General features: G+C 39.3%; 3 protein-coding genes across 3 annotated transcripts; all 3 read right to left on the bottom strand.

Moving 5' to 3' along the window:
• Positions 1 to 4: 4 nt before the first annotated feature.
• Positions 5 to 20,264, bottom strand: LOC145458106 (cerebellar degeneration-related protein 2-like). The gene is made up of 8 exons (XM_080336427.1): positions 20,011 to 20,264; positions 18,705 to 18,835; positions 6,619 to 6,767; positions 5,539 to 5,687; positions 5,328 to 5,474; positions 2,635 to 2,789; positions 1,206 to 1,313; positions 5 to 1,025 (listed from the first exon to the last, which is right to left on the bottom strand). The coding sequence occupies exons 1-8, from the start codon at positions 20,117 to 20,119 to the stop codon at positions 573 to 575; spliced, it is 1,401 nt and encodes a 466-aa protein (XP_080192553.1). The 5' UTR covers positions 20,120 to 20,264; the 3' UTR covers positions 5 to 572.
• LOC145458107 (uncharacterized) lies at positions 9,086 to 11,904 on the bottom strand. The gene has a single exon (XM_080336428.1). The coding sequence runs from the start codon at positions 11,902 to 11,904 to the stop codon at positions 10,924 to 10,926; it is 981 nt and encodes a 326-aa protein (XP_080192554.1). The 3' UTR covers positions 9,086 to 10,923.
• LOC145458108 (uncharacterized) lies at positions 16,018 to 18,695 on the bottom strand. The gene has a single exon (XM_080336429.1). It carries the CDS (start codon positions 17,274 to 17,276, stop codon positions 16,368 to 16,370), a length of 909 nt encoding a protein of 302 aa, XP_080192555.1. The 5' UTR covers positions 17,277 to 18,695; the 3' UTR covers positions 16,018 to 16,367.
• Positions 20,265 to 26,340: the final 6,076 nt, after the last annotated feature.

Here is a 26,340-nt window from a genome sequence, read left to right on the forward strand (position 1 = left end):
ACCATTTCGTTTTAAAAGCAGATTTTAATAGTCTTCGTCGTCGTACTGGGAGTTAAAATACGAAATAATGGCAAATACAGCAGCGTTGTCAAAACGACTTGTGTAGCGCCTTAAACGAAAAAACAGGTAAGACTCGAGAACAAAATTGCAAGCACGGGCGTAAAATAAAACGAATCATACGTGACAGTGTATCGTTCCTATTTTAGGCAGAATGTTCAAGGTACCGTCAACGTATCCGGCAAGATATTTTTTTCGTTTAGTGCAATCGCGGGCGACCTGAAGTTGGGCGTTCTTACATTGCAAGAAAAGCGATACAGTACCACACATTAATACCTTATGATTTGTGAAGTCATTGACAAAAATAAAAACAACGGAAGACGCGGGTATCGTTAACACTGCAGACGTAACTATGACGCAATAATACAAGAGATCAGAAGAGTTCTAAAAAACAACTGAAGAAGCAACCAATTGGAGGACTGGGATCGTAGATTTGATCGTGTATATCAGACAGTCAATAATTTCCCGCAAATCGATTTTTAATGATGCATAAGCAATAAGCACCGCTGAATAATTCACGCCTTGGCCTCGTTGAGAAGTGAGAAAATCTCCCTAAACAGCTTTTTATATTCTGGCAAACCATCATGGCCGCCAGGTTTATCCGCGTGTTCGCTTAGATTTGTATTCGCCTTGATGGCTTGGTCATGGCCGAGAGAGGTTTGCGTTTCGCCAGAGTCCCGTTCGGTTTCAATGCTACGCAACAGGCGCTGGTATTTTTCAAGCAGCGACTGGTACTGATTATCCATCTCCTGCACCAGAGACACGTTCTTCATTTGGTATTTCGCGTCACAGTGGCGGGCGGATTTCGGGAAACCGCGTGCGGGCGTCTTGGCCAGCGACAGGTCGCGGTAGGACTTGTCCGGCGATATGCTGGCGATTTGGAAGTAATGAGAAATTGGCATTTGAGCGTTTAGAGCTGTGGACACGTTGAGCGAGTCTTCTTGAATACGAGTGGAATCGGTGTGCTCCTGAAATAGAATGCAAGGTAACAAACCGCGCTGGTACTCCAGTAGAAGTAGATGTCGTGCTTTACGAGTAAGTAAAAAGCAAGTATTTCAGGCCTGAAAGCTATTGTAGTAACTAAATTGGTACTCAAACCATTGCGCTCTGCCGTACGGAGATCTCGAAAAAATGTGTAATGCGGTTACCAAGTGGTCTGTGTCGGATTCATCCTCGTCGATAGAGTCACGGAGTAAACTCGATTCGCCAACGGCGATGTCAACCGACACGTCCGGGGTGCTTTCGACAACGTAACCCTGAGAAAAGTTCAAATCTTAGTGCCGAAATATGCACCGCCGAGCCAAAAGTTTCTTGGAGGTACAGAACTTCAATATACAATTAAAAAGTTGTTGAACCTCAATATTTCGGAACAGGCAGAGGCCATGAATTCTATCACTGGCAAACATTTGTTGTATAATTCTGTTTATGAGAAAAATTATCATGGTGACAGACGTCACCCTGTTGGGAGATGCCGTTCACAGTTTCATTTCTGTGCCTTGGACTCGACTTTTATCAAAATACGCCAGTAACTTGTGCTAACATAAGGAGTTCGTGTACCATAAAAAGAAGTACATGGAAATTAAGCGATCTCTTTGCTCCGATTATTCCGATTATTCGGAATTTCACGCCGGTGACGTCATATTTGGTGATACGATTGTTGATGTACATTGTACAACGCTCTTTCCAGTTCTCTACTGGTTGCTGAGGATTGCCACTGACGAATGTCAGCCGAAAATATCCGGTTCCATTTCAATATGAATATACTTTGAATGAATATGAATGTATGAATGAATTTTGAAAAGTAAAAAGTAGTTTTGAGATTACTTTGCATCGCTTTTGAGTGAAATAGTCAGGATACGTGTGAAATAGACATCGTATCATGGGAGTGTCATTAATAATTTAGCGTTGGTCGCGAAGATACATGTAGCAATCTCAGAAGTAGCTTTTTGAAGCTTGTTACTTTAGTACTTTTCAGAACTTCCTTTTTTATTTTTACTTCAAGTAGTTATGACATGTCCTATACTGATTCTACTTGTAATTGAGCGGAAATTTACGGCGTTACTTCAACTTCTGTAATACTAGCAACGATTGGCGTAGCCGGGGGGGAGGTGAAATCTGAGAACCCTCAACTTGATTTCCAAGCTTGAACCTACCCCCTTTTGAAATCCGTTATTGCTCTCTAGGAGAGAATGATCCGCGTATTCCTTATTCGGAATGCGTTAGCATATGGTTCATTTTGTTTCTTCACGCTACACTGGCTTAACGATCTAACTCTTTATAATTAACCATTCGTCATACTAGATTATGACTCTACACTCGGTCATCCATAGCAGAGTGAGTAAATCTATATTTTAATATGCGGCAACTGGCTATGTTTATACATATAGAGACGATTTCTGATCCTTGATGCATTGGTATTTGTACATAGATATAATCCAATTAATCCATTAGAATTTAGAACATTGTCCAATTCAGAAATATCCCTCCTCTCTTCCATTTTGTTTCACCTCCTTTTCTCTCGGCTGGCTAGCAACAAACTACTTTCGTTATCTCCACAAGGAACACACGCGCGCTTACCTCTCGGCAGACTGCCATGTCGTACTCTTCAATGATATTGTTCAGTCTCTGCACCATCTCGCGCTCGTCCAGAAGCTTGAGACAGCAGTCTTGATTCTCTTGAGTCAAGTCGTCGATTTCCCTTTGCAGTTCTTCGTTCTTTCTTTGGGTCGAAGCTGCAATGAAGACGCGGTAATAAAGTGAAGGGGAAAGGAAAGATAACCGTTGCGTACTTATGAATTTTGGACATCTGGAAGTCCAAACCAACTCGAATACTCTTCACCTGTGCTTGTGCTTTTGACGTTTTGATTTTGCCAAGTACAATGGAGTTTTGGTATTGACTTGCATTGCTTTTTCAAGCGAGATTGTCATGACAACCGGGGAATGAAGCCCGAGGTTTCACAAGTCCTCATAATGACCACGTCTTTCTGTAATCGTGTGGAAACTTATCGTAGTACATCAACTTGTACTTGAGTATTCGGGGTCTTCAAAATTGACTTTTTTTTCTCAAATTGTACTGGCTAATTGATAAAATTGTTAGATTACCTAATTTAAGCCTACACACCAAATTTGGTTCAATTCCAGCCAGTAGCAACATCGCTACAGGAGAAGAAGGTTTCTATTTATTATATAAAAATAAATCAACAAAAATTTCAAAATATTCTGTTCACCCCATGAAAGTGTTAGGTTGTCTATTGAAACGATGTTCACCAAATTTGGCTGAATTCCAACCAGTGGAAGCGGAGTTATTGCCGTCGGAAAATTTGGATTTGAATAAAATAGTATTTACGGTGGGCACACCTATAATAAATAATTAAAGAATTGGTCACAGTAAATACTATTTTATTGATAATCCAAATTTTTCGACGGTAATTACTCCGCTTCCACTGGTTGGAATTGAACCAAATTTGGTGAACATCGTTTCTATAGACAACCTGACACTTTCATGGGGTGAACAAAAAATTTTGAAAATTTTGTTAATATATTTTTATATAATAAGTAGAAACTTTGTTCTCCTGTACCAATGCGGCTACTGGCTGGAATTGAACCAAATTCGGTGTGTAGGCTTAAATTAGGTAACCTAACAATTTTATCAAGTAGCCAGTACAATTTGAGAAAAAAGTCATTTTTGAAGAACCCCTATTGAGTATCCTTAATGGCTCCTTTGAGCAGCTCTGATTGTTTTGAGATTTCTATTTGGGCAGACTCGCTTAATCTTGCATGAATCATAATGCATTACGGCTACCGCATAGTGCTAGATAACAGGAACATGAAGATGCAATCATCTTTATTGGTTCCGAGAATGAATAATTTAATGTTTCAAACTACCGAGTGAGATTGTTACGAAAAGCCGTTACCGGATCAACGGTAATTGAAGCTGCTGATCTAGGTTGGGAATGAATTTTGTTGAATTCAATAGCGCTGGGTGAAATCTGCCCTAGCTGATCATTTGAAAGCACCGTAAAGTTTGGACACGAAGCAGTAAAACATTTAGATATACAAAACGCATCAATTTGTTTTTCATGAAGTACTATCAGTTTATCATATTGCTCTAATATTATACGACCAGGACCATATACACTTTGCACAGTGGTGAGAATGGATTTTGTTTCATCTTCTGCTTCGTGTCCCATTCTCATTAATTTACAGTATCCCAGAGTACAGCGCATTGAATGTTAGGGACAGGTAATTATTTACGGTATTGAGTTTTTCATTTGTGTAGTGCATCAAAAGGAAACAAACCCTGACATGTTTAGTAGGGCTCTTCAAAAATGACTTTTTTTCTCAAATCCTACTGGCTACTTGATAAAATTGTTAGGTTACCTAATTTAAGCCTACACACAAAATTTGGTTCAATTCCATCCAGTAACCGCTTTGCTACAGGAGAAGAAAGTTTCTATTTATTATATAAAAATGAATAATGAAAAATCTGAAATTTCTCTGTTCACCCCATGAAAGTGTTAGGCTGTCTATAGAAACGATGCTCACCAAATTTGGTTCAATTCCAACCAGTGGATACGGAGTTATTGCTGACGAAAAATTTGGATTTGAATAAAATAGTATTTACGGTGACCGATTCTTTGTTTATTTATTATAGTTGTGCTCACCGTAAATACTATTTTATTCAAATTCAAATTTTTCGACGGCAATAACTCCGCTTCCACTGGTTGGAATTGAACCAAATTTGGTGAGGATCGTTTCTATAGACAGCCTAATACTTTCATGGGGTGGACAGAAAATTTTCAAATTTTTTATTATTTATTTTTATATAATAAATAGAAACTTTCTTCTCCTGTAGCAAAGCGGTTACTGTTTGGAATTGAACCAAATTTCGTGTGTAGGCTTAAATTAGGTAACCTAACAATTTTATCAAGTAGCCAGTACGATTTGAGAAAAAAAGTCATTTTTGAAGAGCCCTAATGTTTAGTGCACTCAGACTGCTGATTATTGAACCCACAATTTATTAGGCACAAACTCGCCTATCGCAACCGACAGTAATTAAAGATAAGGCCAATGTAGTTCAAAAGACGCTTATTCTAGGACAGTTAATTGTCTGTGCTAAATATGTAGCATGAAAGACTTCGATTGCGATATTTGGTACTCCAATATCATGCCCATTACACATTACATACACATTGAAATTTAAATCATGCGTGTAAATGCATATCCACATGTCATTCTAATTATTATGCACAAAGTCAACTGATACTCACTTTGTTCTGATTTCAGATTGCCAATAACTTGCTGTAGCGATGCGATCTCTTTTTTCTGTTTGGAAATTTCATTCTCTTTCTCCTCAATTTCTGACTGGAACTGATTGGATTTTGTAAATGAACTAGGTGAGTAAGGAAGTTTGAAGTCTGAAAATGCAACAGACAAAGCTATCATATCAAAGGTGGTTCGCGCAGAATTCCAGCTGCTAACCGTCTTTCTTTGTCAACGGAATGCAGCTGTGAATCGTCTTTCTGCGGGTGTGTTCCTTGGTTCTTTGCTCTTGCGCCTTATGGACGCTTGCTATTTGTGTCTTCAAGTTCTGAATTTCGTCCTCGCGACTTTCGCAAAGACTCATGTACCTGCGATGGAGATCAGATATGAATTTAGGAAAAGTGCCTGCAATGCGAAGAGGTTGTCAAAATAGTCAGCATTGTTATTCAATTGAACTTAGAAGAAATATCGTATCTAATCAATTACGAGACGCATGAATATTATTTCAAGTAACTTCAATAAGTCCCATACTTCAAGCAGTCAATCAGAAGTGGCTGCCTTTGAAATTGAAAGATGTATAATTGTGGATAACACACGAAGGGCTAATGTCAAGGATGGAAATGGTTGCATTTTTGGAATATATTCAGTCACCATGGCACAGGGGCTATCTAAGTCGATTACAATAACAATTTCACCCGTGAAAGTCATGCAAACCTATCCAAAAAACTCTTTTCTGCTTTACACAATCCAACGGGGAAGAAAGTAGATAGCTTTGCTTCAGAAACCATATCCACTTCAGTAAGTAATGCAAGCATAAGCAGGTAAGCCTAATTGAGCACCTTGAAAAAGTAGTTCTTCATCATTGACTACCTCTGGCAAAGTGTTACCAGTACCAGACCACGGAAATTTACATCTTGATTTTATCCTAGTATTCAATTTCCAACCCAAACAACTCAGTGGTGAGAAAGTGAGAGTAGTGGGAAAACTCCTACCATATCAAAATTTACTGTTTTACATTGCATAACAATATAAATCGAGCAGAAATACAGAATGCACTTCACTCGAAAGAGTTTCACTACTTGTGATCCAGAAACCATACATGAAAATATAATATCACTAAAAATAAGGAAGGCACTTTGCTGAGGAAAGTTGTTATGTGTAAACACAATAACACAGCAAGTACTGATAAGTGAAAACAACATGCATGAGTGGAGTAGGCTGACATGGGTGTTGCTTTACAAGGTACATCTAATGACGCAATTGACAAAAACCGGCAACCGTCTACATTGTTGTACATACTTTGCAACCCGATCCTTCCATTCTTTGGCTTCTGCTTTCAATTTTTTGTTGGCTGCCTCCAGTTCTTGGTGGCTGACGTCCAGCTGCTCGAACATTCGCGTCTTCGACTCGTTCACCTCCCGTAGCCATGACAGCTGCTTGTTCAAGTGCTAAAATAGACACAAATAATAAACGACTGGCCAAAATGCAGCTGACAAAAGTTGCTTTCAACCACCTGAAATTTGTACAGGGTGAGGTCATTGAGAAAGTCCTGCTTACAGTAAATTTATGTTCATTTTCAAGTTTTGCCAACATGGCGTGTCACAACTAAAAGTGTAGTTTAATCGCGAATAGTTTCATTACAGGACGCTAAATAAAAGAGAAAACAGCCTCAACAAGGTAAGTAAGCCACATTCTTGTGAAGGTTAATCCGTCTAAAACTCTAAATCACTTTATCAATGCTTCTGCCAATCAGTTTCACACTCGTTCACTTCATTTACAGCACTAGCGGTATTAAAAATATTTGGTGTAATCTCCTCATTTGGCAGAGAAATATTGATCAAAACAACTGTCATTGTACTAGATACAAACATGGAAAATCAACGTCCAAAACAATATATATAATAATTACCTGTGTGATCCGATCAATGCGCAGCAAACAAACTAGCTGGCATAATTATTAATTAAATGTACCTAGCACATCATGTTGGAAATTCAAATGTAGTGCAATGGTTATAGCACGGGCAGTTTAACACAAAAATATAGAAGCATCAGCACTAGACAATAACACGGAAAATTTCAGGTCTCATGTCACTTCTCGGCATTACAACAGTGGCATTGGGAGCATATACACCTCTTCTGGTGGCAAGCCGACATTTGCAAAGTTTCAACATGCTCCACGGCCAAAATCTTTTCCTCCAGTTTTTAAATATAGCTATTACAGCAATAAGTTGCATAATAAGACTGACATTATACGGGACATCAAATACATAAGGAGACTTCTTGGCCACGACATATTGTGTGGGTATCGCGAGAATATTCACTAATATACAAACAGCCGACGTGGCAGTGGCCCTGATAATTACTTGCTTCAATAGATTGATACTGTTCGTATTACTCAGTGGTCCACTCGTTAATCTCTGCTTATGTTTCCAAAGAGGATACAAAAGTAACGACAACAGAACAGCCTGTGATGCCAAAATACACGCGAAGTCCACGGCCCATATGTAGTTGGTATCGTCCGCATTTTCATCGATACAGCCAAATTCGTCCACAGTGTATCTTCTGGTTACATAGAAATGCACCGTACTTCCAAGGATTCCCAAGACTACGAGTACCTCCACGCCATCCGTAATCACTCTTATGACGAAAGAATAGGTCTCTTTCAAATGTGGAGAGTGGTATATGTACCGGAGTCGCAGCCACAAAATTGTCCAGAGAGATATATAACTGAACGCATAGGTTATCACGGTATAATCATAATACATATAGCATGCTTCCTCAGAGAATTCTAATACAATCATTCGAACCGGCACTCCTATTCTCAGCAAAGTCATGAAAGCTGCAACACAGCACATGGCGTCTGACACAAACTTGTGCCGCTTTTTTCTAGCCAAATCAAATTTATAACAAGTGGCCCAATACACTGAATGCGCAATGAAAATATACAAAGCAATCAGTCCCAGCAGAATGCAAAATACATCTACTACCAATACACTGGCTAAAACCAAGGGTGACGCGGTGTTGTTACCAACAAGCTCAGTTTGAAGCAAAGAATCAAACCGACTCTTGGTAGTATTCATTCTTGAACTTGACTTGCAGCGCGATATCCTTTAAATGCACACTGAGATATTTCCCCATTCTCAAAACCCGTAATTTTGCATCATCTCTCCCTCTTTATGAATATCATGTTACAGTGAATTCTTCCCCCTATCACAAAGAAATCTAATACCTTGCAACTTTCACTTCTGCCTTTTTCTGAGTCTACCAATTACCCAACTAATATCACATGGGGCGTAGGTGAATAAAAGTTTGGGAGGAAAAAATAGAAAGGAACACATAACGCCGAGATACCATACTTAAAATTAATATTTTGTTGAGTGAGGCGAGTATTGGTGCTGAGATTAAGAAGAAAGATAACCAGCTGAAAAGTTCACGATTTTGGGAATAGCAGTGAAAGCTGATTGTTTGAAATCATGGGCGACCATAAATAAGATAAGATCAATCAATTTTTGAACCAACATCAGATCTTGCGTGCAAGTTGACTAGGCTACCAATTTCGTTGAGGTTCGGGATAAGCATATTAAGACAGCTCTTCTTTGATCTGTATTTTTGAATTCAGACAACAATACACTGTTACACTGTTATTTCCATTCCATTCTCAACGTCAGATAAGATTAATAAATTTCAACATTATATCTTGAAGTTGCGATTATTCAGCATTTCCTTAGCTGGCCAGACAGTCCATAATGCATTGAAAAGCTAACTAATGTACAAAAGCTTTATTCAGTAGTATCGGCAGTAATAAAACACAATATTACGAACAAGCTACTACATTTCAACGCAATGCAAAAGTTAAACAAATTATCTCAATAATCTTATATAATGATGCAGTATGCCCACAGTTTCATAAAGTTGAGAATATCATACACCGCTTCCAGACAATCCAAAATGCATTCAAAAACCATCTAATGCAGTAATAAATCTACTACATTTAACACAATGCAAAAGTAGAACAAATTATCTCAATCATCTTATATAATGGTGCAGTATGCCAATAGTTTCATAAAGTTGGGCATGTGTCGTACACTGCCTCTGTTTAATTTACGAACACATGTCGTAAGTGCTACAAAGTGCCATATTATTCGATAATTTTTCATAGATACAAGTTGTAACTTCTTCCAATCAGCACACAGGCAGAATGCACCTTCTAGAACAGTGGCTCTTAAACTTGAGAGATGCGCCCGTTTTGACCAAAGTAAAAAATTTCACGCGTATTTCCCTTCTTTATCGTCAAATTGAATATCATTGAAGAGCCACAACAGTGTTTGCAATAAAAACGTATAATTTCATGACACGGCAGGTCATATATAACTTGCATTGAGCCCAAGTCGGACTTTGTAGTTGATGATGCGTAATGAGTTTCTTTGGTTGGACTTTAACATGTGTTGAGCCGATTCGGATTTGGTCCTAGGCTTGAGAACTTCTTAGCGAACACAGAACGCCACCTTCACATGGTGTTCCGCAAGATAATCGTTCAGTCGAGTCGCTACTTTATGCCAGAGGTGGTCAGTAACAACGCACTGCCATCTTTAGAGTACATTTTGCCTGCTTGCACCACTTCTCAAGTGGTTATGATTTGTGACTACTCCTAGTTAACAGATTCCAATTTGTTAAGGCAAAATTAGGCCTATAATACTTACTGTTTTACATACTTGGAAATCAATACTTGTACATGTACTTGAGAATATATTAATGACACTATTTCTACTTCTGCTTGAATACCAACGGTGACTACTTTCACTGAAATAAAATCAGGTTGTTGAAAGGATTTAGTTAAAATTATTCATTCGCAAAGTTAGCATACGCGATTTTGGTATTTTAGGTTCTTCTCTTTGATTTTGATGTTAGCTCAAACTTTTCAGACTAAAGTATATCAGAAATCAGATATAATTGTCTGTGGACCACACATTGGACTCCAAAGACCAGTCATAAACGACATATATTCAAAGCTTTGTTACTTGGATTCGCAAGGCATACCGTATTATGCATTGCATACGACATGGCAGGAAATACTTGGATTTTGCCATAGCTCCGCGTCTTTCTGATGAATGACTCCAGCTATTAGCTTTCAACTCGGAATTGTTTTCTGGTTGGTCCAAGATCAGGTATCAGTAAAATCAAACATTGATGTATTTGAATATGGATGGCACAACACAATGATAAAAATCTAATCAAAAATAATGATTATTATATAGCCGCCGTTGAACATTTCGTAAGTTTCAATCAATCTGAGTTCAAGAGTGCATCCTTATACTCGGAAGGATTCGTCCCCCTATAATCTTTTACCATTCTCCCCGGTTGGGAAGCACTGTTCTAGAACCTAATTATTTATTTTGGTGTGCCAGTACCTACTTCATACATGATGAATCTTCAAACGTTCTGATTAGATTTTTACGAATATCCTACAAAACTCAAATAAATTACGTTCGAGTAGACTGAAACAATGTGGCAAAAACAAAATATTCTAAGGATATATTTTCAGAAGTATAGTAGTAACATCGGCCAATTGGATCGACAATAGAAAGATAGCAGTTTGGTACAAAACTATACTCTACGCTTCAGATCCAGCTGGCCCGTGGTTGTGTTCACTGTGGCACCAACTCCACTTTGATTGCAGCTCAAAGTACTTTCATCCTTTGATAAATTATTTTCAACTTTCCACAGAAATAACCTACATTTCCAACTCTTGAAAGACAGCAACAACGTCACCAGTTGAAATACCAAATTGATATTGTGAATTAGCGGCATGCTGTCCTCTACAACGAACCCGACTGGGAGGCATGCAATGTGTATCAAACAGCAGAGCCCAGCAGTGACAGCGGTTCGGGTGACTATCCTTCTCATACGATAAAGTGAATTCGACGAGCATTTATTTTTCACGCGTTGCTTCGAGTTCATAGTGCCGTTTCTCTTCAGTTGATTGGTAAGAGGATAAATGAGCAAGCCTACGAGTATGCTTTGGAAAAAGACGCTGGAGACATTCACAACAATCCACGATGCTAGGCCTTCTTCGAAGTAATCATGAACACATCCGTCCTCCCCGTAGTACCGCGTGAGCCAATATTCCAGTACCTCGAGTATAAACACAGAAGCGATAACCACTTCACATCCAACACTTATTATGAATATATTTTTGGAATATAGACATTTGATCGAAGGGTTCTTGTAAAAATAGAACTGCCTCATCCACAAAGTCGTCCATATCATGAAATAAGCCATGTAGTACGAGTTCGCCTCTACGTCGTGTAAAACGCCGCAATAGATGCTCTTGCTGTAGTGTGGGACTGCCAGACGGCAGAAGCTGAAACCGGCGGATATGGTGCAAAATACATCAAATATCAATCGCTGCCCTCGATGTCTTTGTCGGTGTCTCACTAAATACACAACTTGAACAATAAAAAGATATGCGACGATGCAAGACAAAAACAGTGTCGAGATCCACACTGGTGCAGAATTCCGGAATTTTAAGTTGGATTGAGATTGTTCATCGCCTGCAGTAGTCTGATTCGTCTGCAATCCCTCCATAGTGCATCAACACCCTCCACAAATGAGCATCAGTTACCAAGCTCCCAAAACTGAAAATTGGTACTTTTCCTTATCAAACTTTAATAGGAAGTCAGATAGTAGGAATGCGGAAAATCTTATGTTTATTTATGAATCCGACCTCTTGTGTTGTTATCGACACTCAAATCTCCTGTTTATTCCGGGGAATCAATATAGTGGTGAAATAATATAAGGGGCATTCAATTAAAGATTTATAAGGGTTTACCGGAACATGGTGTAAACAAGATTGAGTAGATATCAAATATCAAAGATATCATCTTTGAAACTGATGATCATCGGTCCTGCACAATCATATAAGAGTTCCTGTCGAGTCACAGGTCGCATGATCATGCAGATAAATGATGACATAAAATTGCCGACATATCTTTTAAGGCGATGTTGGAATGTTGATTTGTTTGCCTTGAAGTGTATTAGAGGTCCCAGACAGCCTCGTACTACTGAAAGCTTCAAGAGTTCTTCCGCAAATCCGCCACGGAAATATCCTCGATTTCCAGCTAGCAAACGATATTATAACTGCGAGAAGTTGCGTGACCAAATTTATGTTGAATATCAAATGAAGCAACGCTTTATAATGGGTCGGTACCACAAATTTGATGGGCAGACTCAACGCATTTACGAGAGAACAAACGCCAGAAGTAATTGCTGTTCTCCGTACGAGTGACTCCATACGTTTTCCTGGCTTCCTTCCTGGACTAGCAACGTTGCTTCTGTAGTGATACTTCAGCGGATATAGTAGCAACCCGAGTAGTAGCAATTGGAAGAATAAAGAGGAGAGGTAAATCGCAATCCACGCTTCTATGCTGTCTTCAAACGCATCAATTACACAGCCACTTGAATTTATTTCCCGTGTTATGCCATATTCCACAACTTCCACAACAAAATTCGTACAAATCAACACTTCAACTGTGATGCTGGCAATGATGATATATCTCGAGAATAGTCTTCTTAGAACAGGCGACTTGTAGAAGAAGAACTGTCTCAACCACAGAGTAGACCATATCAAGAAGTACGCCAGATAGTAAGAAAGGGCCTGGACGTCATGCGATACCCCGCAAGTAATGCAGACGTCAAATTGTGGAATCGAAACCCGTATCATCGTGATGACAGATGCGGCGGCACATAAAATATTGAACAACCGGCCATATTCTTTCCGGACACGACGTTTCAGTACGCAGTACGTAATCTGGGCCACGGTGACATATGCCACAATGCAAGATATTATTAGAGATAAAATCCCGACAGGCAATCTGGTATCATCCGCCTCGTTATTGCAGCCTTTTGAGCAATTTCGCTCGGTCTCGTTATCCATAGCTCTCTGGTTAGAAAGCACTGGCTCCATTACATCGCTGGATCACTCTTTAAACCAGTCACAAATGACTTGAAAATTGCTGCCGTGCCGTCATTTAGTAACTACACAGGAAGTTCCTTGTGCGCAAGCGTTAAATCTGACGATAATGAGCAAGCGGGATTCATTTCTGTACTCAACTCTGTATTCCATTTATCATCAAGCATCTTGTATGGTAAAAATCACACAAGGAAATGGTACCATACATCGGGCGGACCCTGACAAGCACACTTGGAAGCAAGGCTGCGCGAAATTGATGATCGCGTATTTCGCTCCAAGTCGAGTATAATAGTAATGACCTGGGAATGTGAAAAATGTATCCATTTTGAGGCCACCAGGAACATTATACCAGTTACAGATTATCCCAAGTCATATTTACTTAGCTTGATGTCTATTTCACAGCAATATTGCAATGAACATGCTTCTTGTGACTTGTTAAGACCAACAACAAAGATTTGAGGGTCCCACGATGGGAGGTATTGAAACTATATATTCCTTGATAATATAACTCTTCAAGTGACGGGTCTGTATTTTGTGATTAAAAGACATCGACTCTCACCCACCACCCGTCTCGGATCACTGTGACGAACCCTACTTAAAAGCAAAGAGAGGAAGCTGATTGATGAATTATGAGGGTATTTTCATTCAGAAATTGGCAAATCGTAAACGCCGACGTGGCAAGCGCGAGGGTCATTGCTGATGTTACACGACCAGGATATGGAAAAATTGACAGAAATTGTCACTGGCGTTCACTGTTCAGTATGTCAAAGCAATGCAGTCTGCCTATAAGTGAACTTGGATACATTTTCAAAGTAGCAGTCTGTCAATTAGAACTGGATGATAAGTACCAGTAGTTTTGTTATCACTCAACTTCCTTCATCCAATAGTTACAGCATCTGTGTGCAGTAGACTTGACTTTGTGAATAGCACACAACAGTAATTTCAAAACTAACGGCGTAACATATTGCCATTTACCACCAAACAAAATTATTGTTATGCTGAATGGCAAATAAGTTGCAAATTCCATAAGATGGCTTCCTACTTGCAAAACTCTGATGCGCATGGATGCGCATGCAAATTGTATTTGAACAATGTTCACAATACAGTAGTCACAACACAGCAATGCATAAGCTCTTCAGTAGCACTTGACGGCTTTTCATACAGGTATTATGCATCATAGAACTAAGAAAACACTGCATACAGAATTGACATGACATTCTGTATGTCGTTCAGAGAAGGCTTCGAACTTGGCCAGCCAGAATGACGCAGAGTCGCAAACTAAGGGAAGAACAACCTGAATTGCAAATACTATCCTGAATTGTGTGTCGACCCTTTCCAAACCAACAAACATATCGTTATTTTTCAATGGATTGTGCTATCTTCAATTCAGAAGTCAATATTCCAATGTTTTGTAAATATCATGCTTTTTATTGCAAATACCCGAGGACATTTACCAGGAGGCTAGAACATGAATACATAACACAAAAAATAACACAAAGGTGAACGATTGAAAGAAAGAGAAAAGTAGGCACCAGCTGCTTAAATACAGCTGTAATCTCTAGTCAATTTCCTCAAATAGCAGTAGCTTTTATCACAACAGAAGAGAATTTAGTATCATCTTGCCGCACATGGGCAAACGTTGAATACACAATCTGACAAAAATGTCCCACTATATTATGTTATGCTTTGTACCTTTTAATTACTTTGAGCACATGAGCAGGTTGGTATTAGAACAACATGGATGGTCTAGGACAGGGCCGGCCAACCCGTGGCCCGCGGGCCACATATGGCCCGCAAGAAGGTTTTGAGTGGCCCGCGAGGTAATTTCCGAAATTTCTAATATTATCAAAATCGGATTGCACAGATTTTGAGCTTGCAAGGCCAACCAAAAATTTGATTAGTCTGACCGCAATACTTGAGATGTGATGACTAGAATATCAGTTCCGACGCATTGACAGGTCCATCAGCCATTCACATATTGGTATATCTTCGTACACTACAATAAAGCAGAATAATTTGCGATAGATTTATCAAAGGTAAAAATTTCTACAAGCTTAGAGCAATGTGTTGTCACTCGATTTCTTGTTTTTAATATTGTTGCCCTTTTGTGAAGATGGAAGAACACCTAATGTATCAGATTGAGTATAACTATATTCGCGATTACGAGACAAAGTGTCGTTCGACATATGCGACATTGCGTTTGCGCTCGCAGTAAGACCGTCGACCATGTAACCTAGGCAGGAAATGATTGGCGCATGTTGGTCACAGCTTTCGATATCGATATGTCCATGCGCCGAATAGCCCAGTCCTTGCAAACTTAGCCCAGCGATATACAGCAGGCCCGCAATACAGTCAAGTGACAATATTATTGACCTATGAACTTCAAAATTTTTTTCGCGCTTCGCGCGTTTAGTGGCCCGCGCAGAAGTTCGTCAATCAAATGTGGCCCTTAGGCCAAAAAGGTTGGCCAGCCCTGGTCTAGGACTACCTGGGTACATCTTTCATTTATTCATATGCCCAGCCCATGATTTCACAGATTCATCCTACCTATCTTCTGAAATACATGTATTCACTTTTGATCTTGCCATGTAGCATAATATGATAGCAAAGGACTGAGGGGACAGTCAACTACGCACTCTGACTGCACAGGGGCTCCCATATAGTCTATCTTCTAAACAAAAAACATATTATTCTGCCAAAGAATTCCACATGAAAGAAAAAAATACTCCTTCAGCCATTTGCTTATTGATTTCACATCGAATAACATAACAAGACTGGACAATGTGAAAAGACAAGGGTCGCAGAGTCAAAATCAATAGTATCAAAAAACCCGACAGGCTAATATTAGAAAAGAGACCTGTGCACTGAGTGAGACATTACAGATATGACTGAGTAAGCAGGCAATGAAACACATGTAAAAGGAACGCCTCAGCCTGAGCTATGTTTTGAGCTGTGAATACGCCAAAGGCTATATACACCAGAAGCAAGATCCAGCAATGTTTATCAGATTCATACCTATTTCATACAACAAAAAAGGGAGAGTCACAAGTCTATCAATTCTGATAAGACATTCAAAATTTCAAGCGCTGAATGATTTACTTTCAATTCTACCACCCTTCACAATGGACCAGGGGTTTAGTCGCGTTCTCCAGCTTTTGAATGAAAATACAATCGCAAACAATTCAACCCCAAGGTTGATATCGTGAACGTAGGTTAGCACAACAATCAAACTGCCAGGGATGAGATACTTGGTGATGGCTGTAACTACATTCATGAAAATGCATACGCCTGCAGTAACCGCAGCCCTCTTGATTACAACATTAATCAAAAGGCCAGAGGTCGGCACCTGTCTCACTGATTTTGTCATGGCTTTCCCGTGTTGGGACAAGGGATAAATAAAAAGTCCAAGCAAGCAAATTTGCATGAGAAATGACGAGGCATAGATTATAATCCACAAGAAGGAAGAATAGGAGTCTTCATCAATAACGCAGCCATCAATGGATCCATGGTACCTTTGAGTGATATAATACAGTGCTTGTGTGGCTATAAAACCAGCGATAAGCACAACTCCAGACACGAGACTGAGTACTTTGATGACAGAAGATGTCAGATATTTCAAGGCCGGTGATTGGTAGAATACTCTTTGACGGAGCCATAACACCATCCACATTAGCGTGAGGGCAAGTCCGTACGTAAAAGTCTTGAATACAACCACAAAAGCACAATTACGATCAGCTGACAAGTCGACCATTTCTTCGACCGGAATCCCAACACGAAGCAATACCATCACGGACCCGACAGCGCAAATTGCATTCAAAACATTGGAATAAATTTCCGTAGTTTTTTTCCATCGCGTCACGCAGAATGTAATTTGAGACACGGCAACGTAGAGGAAGATAGCGGAGTTGATTGCTGATAGCGCACGCATCGCTATTATGATGTCATCATCAAGATGTGTCGTTACATTATCAGTTAAATTGAACTCCATCGCTTCTAATTCAATATAAATAACTATATCCAACTATGAAAGAGGTAAAATAGTTGTAACCACAGAAACAACCAATTGATGTTAACAACTACCATTTCAAAAGATGTGTAAAAAATCAAACTTCTTGTCACGTTAAAAACCGTACGGGTAACTAAGCGTATAAGTGTCAAGTTCAAATATTACTCCGACTATAACTAGATAGTGCAAGATACATGAATGATCGGGAAGATGTGGTACCTTACGATCTGTGTAAAAATATTACTGGTCACACTTCAAAGATTTCATACTATAGACCAAATTGCGTCTACGACACTTGACAATATAATAACATAATCAAGGTACTTGACATGAACCAAGAAAGTCCTACCACTTGGGAAGGCCTATGAAATAAACTAAACCTAAAACTAATTTTCTATACTAGAGTAATCATGATTATACTTTCAGTATAATGAAGCCTAACACTCCAAAACAAATCAAATGGACTTGCAAATTTTCTTAATCTGTCCTCAAACCATTGACACAAAAGCAAATCTGCAAATCATCTCTTAAACGCCTAGGATCCATATTGTTATAGACTGGTTTAACAATATAAATGCACCTGTTTCTAACTACATCAAACGACATTAACCGGATATTAAATGGAATCTGACGATAGAAAGTGACTTGAGTCACTCAATCGCTCAGCGAGAAATCCATAAACAATTAGATACTACAGCGTGATTATTATGATTCATCTTCTTAGCAAGTGAACTGAAACCGGCCCAGTAGCTTATTCGCAACCAAAGCGTTTTAGCAAAAGTCTGGATTTCTATTATTTTCACATAATAATTCCAAGATTCTGGCAATTATAAGCAACAATGACTAAATGGTAGATGGTTAACTCCTTGGTATTGTGAAGTTATAATGCCATGACAGGGTGAAGAGTTCAAAAGGATTAGTTAGATAATTTTTGCAATAAGTTGAAACAACTTGGGCTAGGCCTACCGACAGTGGGAATGTTACAGTTACTAAGTCTAAAAATTTCATTGCTCGGTTGGCCATGATCACCATATCAATGTTGCAACATTCCTGACCGAACCTTGGATGTCAACTAAGAAATAGTCATTGGTCATTTCTGAAATCCCTGAGGGTCTACTCTGCACTGTTTATGAAATAACTGTCACATACAATGATATCGTGCGCAAATTAAAACAGGATTGATCAGAGAGGAACAGTCGGGAGAGTAGAATCTCATAGGCGCCGAATTGAATTTCCAGCATCCATCATTAAATTATAGCCTTAAGTGAAGTAAGTTACAATAAGTTTTTTTATCTCCGTTAAAAACACACAGCTTGAACTACTTATTAATAAATAATAAATATTTGGCAAAACATCCAGTCATTTCTCAGCAGTGTAAGTGATTGCAACTGTTAAAAATAAATGCATTACCTCAATTTCGAGGTTCTGTTCATCATTGCAACACCGTAGATGGTAATTGGCGGCATTCAAGTCTATGTTCTTTTGTAGTAAATCTTGACCAATCCGTGCTGCCAGCTCAAGACTGCCATATTTACCAACATCTGCAATGACAAAATGAGTGTCATGGAACCTTTGTCAGAAAAGAGAAATATACATCTATTTCATTTGGGAAGAGCGGTGAATGTGGCATTGATCATTGCAAGTAATTGCATGTGCCGCTTTATCTATAATTGCTTGCACATTTTATCAGATTGCTTCTATATTTCTGATTGATTATGTAGCTTGTAGTTTCACACCTCTTTACAGCTTGATTCTTTATTGCTAATTGTAACCTACTGGGGTAACTGTCTGGTTTGTGTACTTCATTACTAAATTCAACTAGCTTCGCGATCTCTTCACTTTGGGATTTGAATGCTGCTGCTATTACAGCTTTAAATTTCTGGTTAATAAATTTGAATTTATAGAAACTGACACAAATGAAGATGAGAGTGTAATATTATAACCAACACCATATTTTTAGTGTTCAGCTTCTGATAATTGGCAAATCTCATGTTATTCTAAAACTTCATTTCCTTAGGTTTCTTTCATATTACCAATCTCATATTTTAATTCTTTCAATTTTCATATTATTACCAGGACAAGGTGTCAATCAACACTATATTAGTCTTGAATGATTAAGTCATTCTATTATTAAGATGATTTGTATATTCTGTATATGTTCTGCAATAACTATTTATCTTTAGAAAGGAGAATTTCAGTCTAATCACCATCACTACTGTTAAGTGGTAACCTGGGTACCGAGGCGGTAAGTGATAACGATAATTGTTATAATTATAATTATCGAGACGACCGATTTCGAATCGTAGGTCGAGGCCGTTCACAATTCCATTTGTGTGCCTTGGAATCAACTTTTATCAAAATACACCAACCAAAACTCTGTCAACAAAAGGAGTTCGTGTATCACCTAAAAATAGTACATTGAACGCTCTCTTATTCGAAATTTCATGCTGGTGACGTCATATTTTGTGATACGATTGTTGATATACAATGTTCTTTCCAATTCTCTACTAGTTGCTGACGATTACCCCTGACGAGTGTCAGCCGAAAATATTCGGGTTCATTTCAATATGAATATACTATTTAATTATAATTATATGGTCCTATTTATATCAATGTTCGAACAAGATGGTAATCTCCTAGGATTAGTTTTCCTTATCAACAAATATCCAGACACGAACAATCTGAACACAATGAACAGAACATCCATGCAGCTTACCTGGAGCACTGATGAGTTGCTCGGCATTCGAGTATCCATCCCACACATATTCACCGTCATCATTGAAGCTGACATTGCCCATACTAGATATTGAGCGCTCTCCTTCCATGATAGTGGATTTCGATTTAGTAGCAGGTCGACAGAATATCGATACACCAGCTAGGCTAAACCCCAACAGCAAAAGCAATTCCCCGGCCGTCGAGCCGCAGACCAATACACAAACAGCTGTTTCAAACAAACAATCAGCAGCTGAGCTGCAGAGGCCGGTTAGACGGGACGTGTCGTAAACTAGCTCCGGATCCGGCAAAAATAGCCTACCAAGGGATATCTAGTTTTAATTTTAGATATCCCTGCTCTGTCCCCTCAAACCAATGCTTATATTCTGTATATAACCACATCCTCCATAAATGATATTATATTTCTGCATTCAATTGTAAGACGAACGCTCGTCTTCTGCCATCAGTCAAAGATCTCGATTTGGTCCACAGCGATGAGAGAGTTCACAGTGTTCACACTACAAAAAGAGTCGTACATTATACTGGCACTAATCTGTCTAATCTGGGTCTAATAATATGTCTAATCTGGTGTAATCAGACCAAAGAATAAAACTGTTATTTGTCATGGCCGGAATGCGCCAAAATTCTGGAATGTCGGGTTTGAGAAAGTGTTCAGAGATCCGACCTGGTGGTTGAGGTGGATGCAGTCATCCTCTCTGCTTTCACTGCGTGAGTGTCAGTTGAAACTACTGAAATTGAACTATACCAAATACTATTCAACTACACAATTTGGTAAAAATATGGAATGGTGGTCTGTAAACCAATAGACTGCTATGCCTATGTCGGTCCCGTAGTCCGGATGATGTAGCGACATGTGGTAACTTACCATTGGTAAGATAGGCAATTATGAATGTCCAATTGTCCATTGGAGCCATTGTTAAATTTTACTTGTAACGCACTAGTTCAGTGGTTCCCAACCTTTTTCATCTCGTGCCTCCCTTGGCCGAAATTTTAGCCAAAATTCCCCCCTAAGGATAAATCTGCCCGATGATTAAAAATGGTCATTTTTACCGCGCAAACACCTGTTGACTGAGAGAATAAGACGGGCGGTACCGAGTGTTTGTTTCTAGCAGTGCTGTAATAACACTTTATAGACCTCCAACAACCATGGTCTTGGTCCCAATCACACATATTCTGGAAGGCTTGACTCAACAGAGCCCCACACGTCCATTTGTGTTTTCGGCATACCATGCAGCAATCGCTAATATAACTGCAGTGAAAAATCAGTATCCATAAATTTACTGGTGGTCTCGCGATTTTTTTTCAAGTTTGCGTATGCATTTCGCCAACAATAGTGGCACTTTCATACACAGCCGGGTTGACCAGACTCGAGTTTGACTCGAGTCACCATTATCTGATAACTCGACTTGACTTGAGTCATTTTCTCAAAATACAGAAACGACTCGACTCGAGACAATTTGGGTATTGACTCGACTTGGACTCGAGTCATTGTGCATGACTCGAACCAAGCCATATGACTCAAGACTGTATAACGGCCAAGACCGACATTTCATTGTAATTTCGAAGAACAGTAAAGTTGGACATGAATGTTGGAATTTCGTCTATTGATCCTGGTACTTGACAATGCGACAAGAAACAAAGTCAGGAAAATTAGTATATCATAAATCCAAATCATTCAATATCACCAAACAGTGTTGACTTGTGTGTGACTTGGACTCGTACTCGAGTCATAATACCATGACTCGGACTCGACCGTCTGCTCGGTGACTTGGACTCGTACTTGACTCAATGGTGAATTGAAAATGACTCGACTTGACACGAGTCAAAACTATGAAAGTGAGATTGACATGTGACTGGGAGCCCGGTGACTGTGTTACTGCCCTGATATATAACATACACGTGATCAGATTCCCTGCTGGGGCTCATTGAAATTTAGGACACCCATTACGTTTCGGCAACATTGCACCAAGTTCACCATGTCCTTTTTCGATCGGGTAGCTGTTCACTAAAAATAAAGCAAGGCTGGCGATCTCTTCGACTTGAAGCGATGACGTTAGAATATTTAGTAACTGTCTGAAAATGTTGACTTGAAAATATAAGATAAATACTTTCACTAAATGCCTTGTTGTGATGGATTCGGCATGACATTTACTCGCTTAGGATATATTTGATTGAGAGGCCGTCGCTGGCCTACAAAATTGTCTTGCGAACCGCAGCACATCTGAACTAGTTAAAATAGGGGTGGGGGAATTTGTATATGAAAAGGAAATTTCAAATAGCATTTGAACATACTTTCAGCAAACAAAAAACAGCCATAAGAAGCATACTTTCGGATATAACTGGTTGACTATAGGACAGTTCGAACATGAACAATTTGGGAAATCCGTTACAATTCTATAGTCGAATTCCTCCCTAGAAATTGCAAAATTCCCCCCAAGGGGGGAATTCCTCCCCGGTTGGGAACCGCTGCACTAGTTGAACAGTACTGACTAATAAATGACGGACCGGTTCTCAGCAGGCAAGTCATGAGTGCGCGGTGCGCACGCATATGGGTGAGGTTCCTTATTGAAACCGCAGCCAACTGGTACGGTATAGTAGCTGTCAGAAACCCGTAAATCATCTACCTGCCTGAAATGAGGCTGTGACAGTATAGGCCTACCTATAACCTATAGTAGTAAAATGTGATGATGGAAGCACATAACAAAAGAATACCCAGAAACTGCATGGGCTCACAGCCACTGCGCGGGAGCTCTCGATGCATGTGGCTCACGCACTTACGCTTATGAGGGCAATTATTTCGCTGCGCAGAGTTGGGACTCACTACGTGACACAGTTTACATGTATAGCGACTGTATAATTGGCATATATCTATATGTGAGTAACCCTGCGGTTATATTAATTTGCATCTTTTCATGTTCATAATTAAGTTCGATGACGACCCATATTCCTAATATTCTTGAGTAATGACACAGTCCTGAGCTCGCGGAAAAACTAATGTTGGCCATATATTTATTAAACCTGTCCTACATATCCAATTGATGCGCGAAGTCTAAAGTAGCCTATTTATTGTATTTTATTGAATAGTAATGGAAGAGTGGTGCTGTGAACAATAGCGAACGCCATCGGCACTCGGCAGGAGGATATAACTATAATGGAAAACTTGGAAGAATTAGGACAATGTACGTAAAGTTGTACGTAAAGTTGTACGTAAAGTTGTACAATATAGACTGTAGTGTACAGCATATGCCCAAACACAGTCACATGTTATATTGTTATAGGTAGGGAATCTCTCGAAACTGCTGTTCCTAGGCGAGACGACGGTATCCCCAGAAATGCATGGTAGAAGTAGGCTAGTCAGCATTGCTACTAAACGTAAAAGTAGAAATAATATCGTACAGTTCTACTTGACTACAATGGAAGTAGCGATTCACATGAAAAGTCAATAAACTATTTGAAGTAGAGGTAGAAATAGAGAAGTTTGAGAAGTATTCAAGTATAAGTAACTTACAATGGATTTGGTCACGGCTTCGCTTGCTTTTAGTATACTCAATGAGAGATCGTGAATTTCGAAATTGTAATATGCGTAATCAAATGAATGTAACGACTATAAAATATACTTTACAAAATCCGAAAGGTAAAAAGTAAGTAGGCCTACATAAGTTTTGCTTCAAAAATCGTTAAGTACAGGTGGAAGTGGTCAAAAATCATATCCAACCATATCCAGTTTGCAAGTACAAATCGGTTGAATATATGTTTGTTCACATATAATAGGGTTACCATTTTCGATTTCCGGAAAAAGGAGGACAATGCCTCCTAAAGGACGATAGGAGGATACCGAACGACCAACCAGTTGGGGTCTCTTGAACAGACATCCACCTCGACCTAGTGCCCGATGTCGGTCTTCTTCGATGTCATTCTGTCTTCGTCGTTCCTTTTTAGAAGCTATTTCTTGCTCTTTTATTTCTTAATCGGGTCTTTTTTCTCTGCCTTTTTTTTCTCGCCGTAAGAACAGCGACACGGGAGACGAGGAGACCAGAATTACCTCCGACGGCGGGAATCGAACCCTGGCCGCCTGCTTGGATGGCGCCGACAGACAGACAGACAGACATTTTATTGATTCGTCAAACATAAAATTTGACTGGAGGTGACGATATGACCTATAAAGGCCTATTGTTACTCGTCACCTCCGCTCCATGGCAGTGAAGTAATCGAGTGTTGTAAAAATAATAGTGGAGAGTGCACAGTGGACAGTCTGCATCATAGAAGAAAATATATAACAATTAAAGACAGTAGACATGGTAACATATGAAATAAATAAATAGATATATAATATATAATATCGCTCACCACTATGCTATCTCCCCCCTAAAATGCCATCTTTTGGGGAAATTCGTCCTCCTTTACAACTTTGACAGCCGGGAAAATGGTCAGGCTGAGTCCAATCGGAATAGGCCACCTTTTTTAGGTAACACAAGATTTCCAGTACGAATTTGAGAATCAGCTGTTTTCTAGTCCGGTAATCTGACTTCTATGATTTGTAAAAAGTGTCCTCCTTTCCATATTCCAAAATATGGTAACCCTATACATAATATTATTATTGTTGTTTATTAGAAGAAGAATAAGAGTGCCGCTTATCAGCGTTAGGTCTTGTAAGCCACGACATTACTCAATTCTAATGTGGCAACAATTCAAATATATTGATCACAAACTCCACACATATTAATATATTCCACCATATATATTCTAACATATTATATCACGTGTTTCAATCTGTTTGGATCCGTTAGTAGGTTCACGAGGCGAAATGGAATGTTCAATGTTCTGCAAACACAAGCACGGCGCAGGAACGTTCTACGAAATCCATGTGAGGGACAGTTCATGATAAAGTTTTCAACCATAGTGTGGTGTGGACACAAGCAAATCTCACGGCTCGCTGCGATGCGTCACACTTTCCATTTGGCCAAAGGTAATTTTGCGGTAATTTTTGACCAACTTGCCGAGCGCAAAAATTCATAAAATTGATATCAATCGAAAGCTACCGCGGTACTGATTGCGAAAATATAAATCTTATTATGCTCGTGGCCCTGGATCCCCCCAAAATCAGCCTCGAATGTTGCATTGAAACGGAGTTTGGTATTATGACGTAACAATGCCGTCTGGAATAATACGGCGCAGCTGAGGAGCAAGTCAGCACGAGAGTGAGAGTGTGAATTCTCAATCGCTTGCGCCACAATGGTCAATACCATTGCGGTTTCCGCTGCTCCTCAGCTGCTCCCAGACGGCATACCATATAGGGCACTATGGGTCAACAGTCTCAGGTTACCTTATTCAACAGCCTCTAAAAACACGATTCCTGTATCGGCATTCTATTCACATATATTTCAGTAGAAATTTCGTCAACAAAAGAATTGCAATTGTATCTGCACTGTCACTTGAAGTTATATCAGTGCTCGAGTCTCCAATATCGATTTACAGCAGTGGTTCTTGACCTTTTCTAATCCGCGGAACGCATACGCTAATCTTCAAGCCTTTGCGGAACCCCAAATTATCGCTGAGTCATAAAAACAAAAATTCACCGCAATACAGGGTTACAATACGTCCTCCTTCATGCGGATTTGTCCTACTTTTTCGGATTTTTGAAAATGTCCTCGGAGGACGCCTAAATGTCATCCTTTTTGGCAATTTGTCCTCCTTTACAGCATTTACAGCTAGGATAATGGACAGGTTCAACTGAAAATCGTCATAAATGACGGGAAATAGGTAATACGGACGTTCGAGTGGGTCATTCGGGAGTCAAATGAGAGTGACGACCTTTTTTTAACTCAACAAATTTTCCAGCAAAAATAGCAAAATCAGCCGTTTTCAGTCTTGATCAACTAACTTTTCTGATTTGGTAATAATATCCTCCTTTCCCGATTCCAAAATACGGTATGGCCATACGGCGCAATGCACATCTAAGAACAGGTCAAATATATTACTATAGATTACTAGTGCACGAAATGACATGTGCAATAACGAAACCATTAAAATATAATTTTCACGCAAAACGAAAACATTATAATGAATATTTTACGAAACAGCGTGATAACAATTGCTTATTATTACAAATAACCTTATAAATATTGGGGATAGGATTGTTTCAGAAGGACGTGGTTCCGGTTTCGAACCCCATAACCTCCCTTACATACGCCACTGAACATGACGTACAACCACAACAGTCACAATGCGACTACTGATTGGGCTTAATTACCCATGAGGGTCAAGACCGGCGTATCATCACACATCACATATATGAGTTGAGTGTGTCTCAATA

This window comes from Botryllus schlosseri, chromosome 15, assembly GCF_051294905.1.
Source record: "Botryllus schlosseri isolate E-star chromosome 15, Bs_hap1, whole genome shotgun sequence".
NCBI classification, from domain to species: Eukaryota; Metazoa; Chordata; class Ascidiacea; order Stolidobranchia; family Styelidae; genus Botryllus; species Botryllus schlosseri.

Bases quoted from the DNA above. Each gene is read 5' to 3' on its own strand.
- LOC145458107 (XM_080336428.1), bottom strand. From the start codon at position 11,904: ATGGAGGGATTGCAGACGAATCAGACTACTGCAGGCGATGAACAATCT.
- LOC145458108 (XM_080336429.1), bottom strand. From the start codon at position 17,276: ATGGAGTTCAATTTAACTGATAATGTAACGACACATCTTGATGATGAC.
- LOC145458106 (XM_080336427.1), bottom strand. From the start codon at position 20,119: ATGGAAGGAGAGCGCTCAATATCTAGTATGGGCAATGTCAGCTTCAAT. The intron at 2,790-5,327 runs GTGAGTATCAGT...TCTTCATTGCAG, and splicing joins CAATCTGAAATCAGAACAAA to CTTCGACCCAAAGAAAGAAC. The intron at 1,026-1,205 runs GTAACCGCATTA...ATTCTATTTCAG, and splicing joins AATCCGACACAGACCACTTG to GAGCACACCGATTCCACTCG.